General features: G+C 48.4%; 1 protein-coding gene across 1 annotated transcript in view; it reads right to left on the bottom strand.

Moving 5' to 3' along the window:
* Window positions 1-8,181, bottom strand: part of SEMA5A (semaphorin 5A) — a 456,698-nt gene that overhangs the window by 164,220 nt on the left and 284,297 nt on the right. Inside the window, exons 7-8 of the mRNA XM_011371413.2 lie at window positions 3,434-3,532; window positions 1,803-2,016 (exon numbers count right to left, since the gene is read on the bottom strand). Coding sequence (XP_011369715.2) covers window positions 1,803-2,016; window positions 3,434-3,532 — 313 coding nt within the window. The remainder of the gene's footprint in view (window positions 1-1,802; window positions 2,017-3,433; window positions 3,533-8,181) is intronic.

Consider the following 8,181-nt stretch of genomic DNA (forward strand, 5'->3'; position numbering starts at 1 on the left):
CTGTCCTCCTAATTACTTTTCACTTTGCTTCCAGCAAATTCTAATTGCAATGCCTTGGGGCTGGCGGTTGGGAGGGGGCTGGCATTGATTTTTAACGGGCTACTTTGCTTGGCTAGTAAAAATCAACAAATAAATAGGAAGAAGAACTTGGAGCTACACAGATGAAAGCTTCGAGGATGAAAAGAGACCGCCCAGAGAGCTGACGGGTTCAGCTACAACCAGTGCCACAGAAATCGTGTTGATGGAGAGAACCTGGTGGAGGCTTCGGTGCAGAAAAATCACTCATGCTGCCCTTTAGGAGCAGACAGAGTGGTTCCACTTCCTGGAGAAACATGAGCAAGACCTTTCTTCTGTACGAGGGAGTCTTTAAAAGGCAAAAACTGCAAGGTTGACGTGACTGCGATATTCGACCAAACCCTTGTGTGGTGTGTCTATGACACATACACACAAATACGCATACGCAATGAGTCTAAACCGGTGGTTCTCAACCAGAGGCAATTTATGGAAAAATTTTTTGTTGTTACAGCTGGGGGAAGGCGTGCTCCTGCATCTAGAGGGTATAGGATATGGACCTCGCGAACCATCCTGTGATACCCAGGACAGCCTTCCCCGCCCGCCACCCGTCACCACCCAAAACAATTATCTGGCCCAAAATGTCAACAGTGCCGAGATTGAGAAACTCTGCTCTATGTAATTAGCTTGTACTTGGCAAGAGGCCAGTGAATCTCTGTAGAACTTGAAAGCTCAAAATAGTAAATAATATAATGGCAACTTGAAGATTTCATCTTCGTACAAAAACTCTCAAATAAACGCTTGAGGGAATGGATCACACATGGTGCATGTATCTATCCAAGACACTGTGTTTGTGAGTGTGCGCGCGTGCCTGTGTGTGTGTGTGTGTGTGTGTGTGTGGCCATATCCACACGTGAACACGCACACCTACAGAGGGCTGAATTTCAGCTGTCACATCTCGGGACATGGTACCCGACCAATCTCAGCTCAGGTGGTCAGACCAGCTTCTAATTGCTCAGTGAGCAGGTGACCACATTCTAACACGAGACTAAAGAGAGGTCTTCTGGGGTTTCTGATTTCTTAAAACACACACACACACACACACACACACACACACACACACACACACACGAGAAATGTGCCTCTTCTTCCATTGGATATTGTCACATCTGGATGCAGGACCCGAAACCACAGTGGTGAACTTGCATCCGGGAGCAGCGCCAGCCTGGGCCCAACCCGACAGGACAGACGGCGGGTGGCAGAGAGAGCAGGACTCACGTCCTCGTTAACTCGAGCCACCGAGTCAGCAACTCTGCAGACACCTGCCCCGACCTTGTAGCTTACATGACTCGATACCTTTTCTTTTTAACTGGTCAAGTTATTCGGGGCTACCCATAGCCAAAGCCTTCCTTTCACACAGTCTCTAAAAACTTCATGAAATGCGGGTAATTTCCCTTTTTACTTATCTAATGACGTGAAGAGAAAATGCCCCGCATCTACAGGTATCTTTGACATGATCAGATTTTCTCAACGTCAGACAACATTAAAAACCAGCCTGTGGGCGATAAACGTCGACATCCGCTCCCTCACCATAGCCTGGTCGTTGGGGATGCCCATCTGTCCTTTTTACCTGGGAGCCACGTGATGCCCTTCTGCATGGAAGTATCGATAATGGCGCGTTTTGAATTCTTTAGACCCCGAAGGATTTGTTTTTCTTTGGAAACAGTGACAGCTTGCGTTTGAGCAGCACAGACACGCGTGGCAGGGATGGGAGCGGCCGCGAGGCTTACCGTTGAGCCACTTGGAGTTGTACTGGGCGGTGCGGAGCGGAGGTAGGACGCCCAGGCTCCGGTAGATGGCCGGGTCGCGGCCCGGGAAATCCATGGCTGTGGCGGCGTACAGCTCCCCGCCGGCCGTGAGGAGCGCCGTGGAATTGTGCTGGGGGCTGTAGGGACAGCGGGCCATGCCGCTGATCTGATCGTGGACCTCCGTCAGGTTACTCAGCTGTGGACAAGGGCAGGAGAGAGAAACCAGTTATCCCCAGGCAAGGCCTTGGTGGCGGTGGCGGAGTATGCCCATCTGTCTCATCGTCCCTTTAGAGTGACCGAATCTCATGCTAGCGAATCCTCACAAAATAGGAAGGATGGTTGTACGTGGCTTCTATGTATGATGCATGGGGCACTGCTGACGTTTCCACTTTAATAAAGAAACCAAATGCAACATTTATAGAAATAGAAGACACAATCTAAGAATTATGTACAATTCCATCAATATAAGCGAATTGGCCTGTTACAAATAGCCCAAAACTGTGTTCACAAGTAAGGATGTGTGGGTACTTCTAGCACCACAGAGTCAAAATTTCCAAAAACTCTATTTTTCAGTTTCCAGAGCAACAAATGCACGTCTTGCCATCACCTGGTGGGACCCAGCCTCTCAAAGGCTGGACGCCCGACCAGTCGCTGAATGAGAAGAGAGGGGTCTTTGGGGGGAAATCTGTTCCACTCAGTTCCTCACTCGGCCCCGAGAGGCAGCAGGGCAGAGGGGCCAGGCAGGGGTCTCAGATCCACCGCCTGCTCCACTGGAGGACCTGGGCCCTGGGTAAGTTACTCAAGCTCTTTATGCCTCGGGCTCTTGTAAAACGGGATTCGAAGGGTGACAACTGCATGGGGCAGATGTGAAGATTAAGGGACTGAGTCAATGCAGAGCTCTCCAGTGAGCATCTCTTCTTATCATGTCATTTAATAGCCGAATGTTAATTTGAGAACAATGAACAGTGAAAGCAGATAAGCAAATTCGGCTTTCAGGGGAAGTTGTGCATTCAGGGAAGAGCAAACGGAAGTCCTGAGGTCGGAAGGCGACACCTGGGCCAGGTGTGACAACCCTGCAGTTCTGCTGGTGTGAGATGCTGACAAGCCCCATCGATAACGGCAGCTTAGAAGAGAAAGTCACTGGTTATAACTTTACTTTGCCCCAAGTTCCAGCTGTTCATCCGTTTGCTTTAATTTTTTTTTTAACATGCTTCTTATCAATTTGTCATATCTTTGTTCATTTGGGTTGTGGTTTTAAGGCCACTCTAATACTTAATGGTATCTCTCCAGTAAAGCAGAATAAGAAAAATAAAATACATTTAGGATTAATGCTCAGGGTCACTGGTGGGGAAAAAGCTAGTAGAAATAGTTTAGAAACCTATTTAAATTTAATTATATGAGCTATGGTTATTTCTAGCTCTTTATATAATTGAGAGTTGTGATTAGAAATAAATCAATACATCGACTATTTATTCGATTTGACAAAAGAGGTTTCTTTTTGAATTAAAAAGCAACTCCTTGAAGAATAGAAATACATTTAACCTTAGGGTTTTAATAGAATGTTTGGATTTTCCCAGTAGTAAATTTCATCAAGGCTGGACATGAAGCCATACCGTGCGGTTGGTGCAGACAGGTGTGAAAGCATTGGTCCCACAGGTAAATAACCGATCTCCACCCACCAAAAGCACCCGGATATAGTTCTGGCATTCCTCCTGAAAAAAAAAAAAAAAAAAATCACAGGAAATACATTAACAAGGCCTGAGCACGAGGGGAATGGTAAATCTGAATAAAACATTTTATTTGGCTAATAAGTTAAATTTGATCAGTATAAAACAACAACAACAACAAAACAACTCTTTGATATTGATCCCCTCCCCAAAAAAGTCAAACTGCCAAACAATCTGACCTTTTTGTTTAAGAGGATATTTAAGAGCATGTTCAATTGAAATCTCAAAGCTTGCCTGTTCTTTTGATGAAAGTGGTTTCGTTTTAAATTGCGTCTGATAACAGTGCAAACCCTAAATTATATTCGATGCGCACTGGGAAAACAAATAAAAGCAAACTACGCTTAGGAAACAGTATCTTAGAAAACTTCCCGAGATTCTGGAAAAAATGTTGCGAGCGGTTCTTCAAATGCAAAGCAAAGGCCACGGTGAAGCTTTGTATACAAATTGGAAGAAGTTTTACAGTGATGTTCTGAAACTCTGTTACATGCCTCGCAAGAATCTATTAACATTTTTGATTCTTTGATGGACAAGTAAAAATATAACTAACAAAGAAAGGATGTCTAAAACGTGGGGGGAGGAAAGCGGGTGCTGAGGGTCGACCCAGAGTTGATTATTTCCTGCAGCTGCAAAGCATCACAGAAATCCTGGGGCCTGGCCACAGTTGCGGGAGGACTTTTATTAAGCGAGCACTTACTGGTGACATACTCTTTGGTGCGCACTGTGCTGGGGATCGAGGCCAACAGGAAAATTAAAATACAGGGTGGTCGCGATTGCTTTGCAGTCATCCACAGAGGAACAGCACGTTACCGACTGCCGGGCTGGGGGCGGCGGGGGGGGGGGGGGGGGGGGGGGGGGGGGGGGGGGGGGGGGGGGGAAGGGAAAGGAAGGGGTATCGGGAGGGTTCCCAGAGGTGACACCTAATATGAATTTCCAAGGAAGAGTAGACTTGAGTGGGGCTTCCTGGAGGAGATACCATCTGACACCTGCAGGATTTTAGCAAACAAAGGATGGAAAAGACAGGGTGAGGGAGGGAGAGTGGGTTGTGCCAGGGCCCCCCGGCTGGAGAAAGCACGGTGCTCTCATTGCATGCAGAAGAGGCAGCGCAGCTGGGGAGCCAGACACGGGCCGGGCGTGCCGAGCGAGTAAGTTTGCATTTTATTCTGAATGCGAAGGGTCTCGTCACATGTTTTTACTGCACGAAGTTCTGGCCTGAGGTGACATTTGTTATTATATTATAGGACCACTGGGGGTTCAACGTGGGCGCTAAGCTAGAGGTAGAGAGACTGCCGTTCGGGAGGCAGGTAAGGAAATCCTTCCACAATTCGGTCCCTCCTCACTCTGCTGGGACCGGGTGGGAGGTGCAGAAGGGCAAAGCCAGGATCCCGCAGATCAACGGGGCGTGGGGCCTGAGCCACCAACTGCAGCCAGAAGACGCTGCAAGGCAGCAGAGGGTTAGTGTCGCACAGTGCCCCGAGCGAGGGAGATCTGGACTTCAGGGCACAGCAACACTCCTTCCGCCAAGGAGAACCCCCATCTCCACGAAAGCTGAGTGGTCGGTGCTAGGCTGCTTGAACTTGCTTTCTAAATGCAAAGTGAAAGGTCAAGGGTAGGCCAGTCTCTTAACACTCTCCCTAACTAGCAAGGGTAGTGACGGGTTAACAAACTGAAGACATTTGAACTGGTGGGGTGGGGTTGGGAGTGGGGACACGGAGTAAAAGATCTAAGTTATCTATGAGAAGAAGTAGGAAGTGAGTGCAAACGTAGACAGTCAATGGGGTGAGCAAGGCGCAGCCACGGGGAGCTGTTTTGTTGTGTTGTTTTTATAACCGGGGAGAGGGCAGGAGAGTTCTAGAGAGAAAGAACAAAGCAAGACTTCAGAGGACCACATCGTCACCCCTTTCCGGGCGCTGGGAACACAGGAGGGATACGGTGGAGCCACCACCTCAGGGAGCAGAGGGGCACAGAGTCGCAAAGACAGGATCGAGGCGAAGATGAAAACGCAAAGCCTAAGCACGTCTGAGGGCGACTCCCAAATGCACCTTGGAGAACACAGAGCCAGGAGGGCTCGATGCCTTAACAGCTAAATCAGACACGAAAATGACACCCTGATAAAGAACGAGATGAAAAATCACACGCCGTGGAGAGAGAGGTGGGGATTTCGTTCGCTTTCTGCTGCTGCTTTTAGAAGTCCTTCAAGAACGAGTCGAGATGTAAAGAACTTTTTTGGTTTTTAAAGCAAGAAACTGACACAAGACAGCAATGTGCTGGAGGCAGTCCCTGTTCACCGTGAACTCGGGCAAGGGTAAACTATTCCAGGAGAAGCCTTCCGACTGAACCGCCGCCTCCGCAAGACGGAGGAGACAAGCGCCTCTAATCGATTATGGGGAGGGAAGAATCGAGATAAGGAAGGAGGCATTCATCTTCATCGCCCAAGAGAAAGACAGAGTGAAAACGGGACTCTAAGTCGGGAATGTGATAACGAGGGTGCTGAGGTGCGCTGGTGGGGGGCGGGGGGGGGGGGGGGGGGGGGGGGCGGACGGGGCATAGCAAATCCAGCTGGCAACTTTTTAAAAATCTTGGAAAAAAGTAAACGAAGGCGGGAACTCTATCATTTCAATTAGCATGGAGGGTTTTAAAAAGCGCGTTTTGGTCATCGGGACCAGTGGGAATGACACTCAGGGCGGCTCTGCTATCTGAGGAGGGCCACGTGCCCTGTGTCACTGGTGGGCTTCCTCTGGCTTGGTGAGCATGTAGGAACGGAGGGGATAGACATCAGGAAACGGGACAATTGGACACAGAGGCCAGCGTGGTCCTCCTCTAAAAGGATGGAGGAGGACCCAGCCCTCCGGGACCTAAGGAAGGTCAAGCACTAGATGAGTCCAGTGTGCAAGGTCAGTGGAATGGGGTGGGGGAGGGGGAGGCCGGTGTGCCAGCAACGAGGCAGGTCAAGGTGTGAGCATCCACTGGGCCCTGCAACAGAAACCTTCAGAGGCAGGTGGTATTTTGTTCCTTTACTGTCGTGAGCTGAATCTGTTTGCCCAACAGTCTGGCTCAGCTCATCTGAGACCATTTGTTCCCTCTCCCAAGTCCTCTCGGGTTTAATCTACAAACTGATTCTAGAAGCAGACTGCATGGAAATCCTAAACAAAGAAATGCGTTGAAAATAATAACTTCTTGGGCTTTGTTTGTTTGTTTGTTTTGAAGAGAGATTGGGGGAAGATCAAACAAAACAGTGTAAATACATAGAAACAAAGAAAGTGGAGGTATTGCCTTGGGGCAGAAGATAAATTTAGGAATGAAAGAGAAAATATTAAGAATGAAAAAAAACAAGCCGAGCGCCAGGCTTGGTGGTAATTGGTCCCCTCCTGGTGGTGACGCTAACGGCCAGATCCACGCATAGAAAACGTCCTGGTGAACCGCTTCGCAGGTCTGCGCTGCAGACGTGGCCTTCCGTGCGAGAGCCGAACTTGCTAGGAGCGCTGCTTGGAGTCGCGTGTTTCAAAGTACGGGGACAATGCAGGCGTCCCTTTAGGAGAATCTGTCTTCGGTGTCTCCTACAGATCAGCTTAGAGAATGTCTTTGAGTTCCTTTTTCTCATCTGGGGATTTTCCCCCTTTCCTGCCATTTCTGCACTTTGAAAATGGTCTCAGGGGATTTAATGAGTCCCGGTATCCAGCACTCACTTCCGAGACCACTCGCGGCCTGCCGCCACGTGGCTTCTGCTGACATCAGTGAGAGTCATCGATCTACATTTCGACGATTCCCCTCGGACGTTGGAACCATCCGTGTGTGCCTGAGCTCCTGCAGGCTGGTCAGCTCGCCCTTGACTCCGAGGAGATTCTTGTTAGAACTGATAGCCGAGGTGCAGAGGTTCTGAGCCACCGAAAGAGCTTTTAAATGAGACCAGCCACTGCTCACCGGGCCTCAAGGACATAAGTTCTGGCCCCAGAAGGGAAAACTCACGTTTTGGGACCATTTTCTTAACGAGTTAACTGGTTTTTCCTTATGACATTTCATCATTTTCTTTTCAAACAGCTGTGTTCTGCTTGAAGAAAAACTGTAACGGGGTAGAAAGACGAACAAGGAACGGGGTGGGTGCCCCAGCAACACCCAGCCCCTAGCCAGACCCAGCGGCTTTGGGACGAGGGAGGGGGCCCTGGCAGCCTTCATATTCATCATGGCACTTGCACTGAAAGCGGTGTGTCGGTCTCAGCTCTGTGAGCAGCCACTGTGGGCATCCCAGGAGCAACTTAGAGTGACTGCTCGTGGCTTCTGGGTCGGATGTACGCCGCCAAAGTCACGATGACCGGGGGGCTTGAAAAGCCATATGTATGTGTGTGTGTATATATATATATATGCGTGTGTGTGTATTCCATGCATATATATGCATACATATTGCAGAAGTGTGTATATAAATATATAGACATGCTATCACATCTATATTTATACATATAAGTACAGAGACATAGATGTATATGTCTATAAATACATAGAGGGGAATACATCCATATGTATATGGCTATATATTAAAATTATATCGTTATATTATACATAGTATGCTAATAAATTAAAATATAAGTTATATTTTATATTTACATAACGTGAGTATTTTCAAATGAGCTGGCTCCCTGGGA

The sequence above is a fragment of the Pteropus vampyrus genome, unplaced genomic scaffold (genome assembly GCF_000151845.1).
Source record: "Pteropus vampyrus isolate Shadow unplaced genomic scaffold, Pvam_2.0 Scaffold190, whole genome shotgun sequence".
Classification (NCBI taxonomy): domain Eukaryota; kingdom Metazoa; phylum Chordata; class Mammalia; order Chiroptera; family Pteropodidae; genus Pteropus; species Pteropus vampyrus.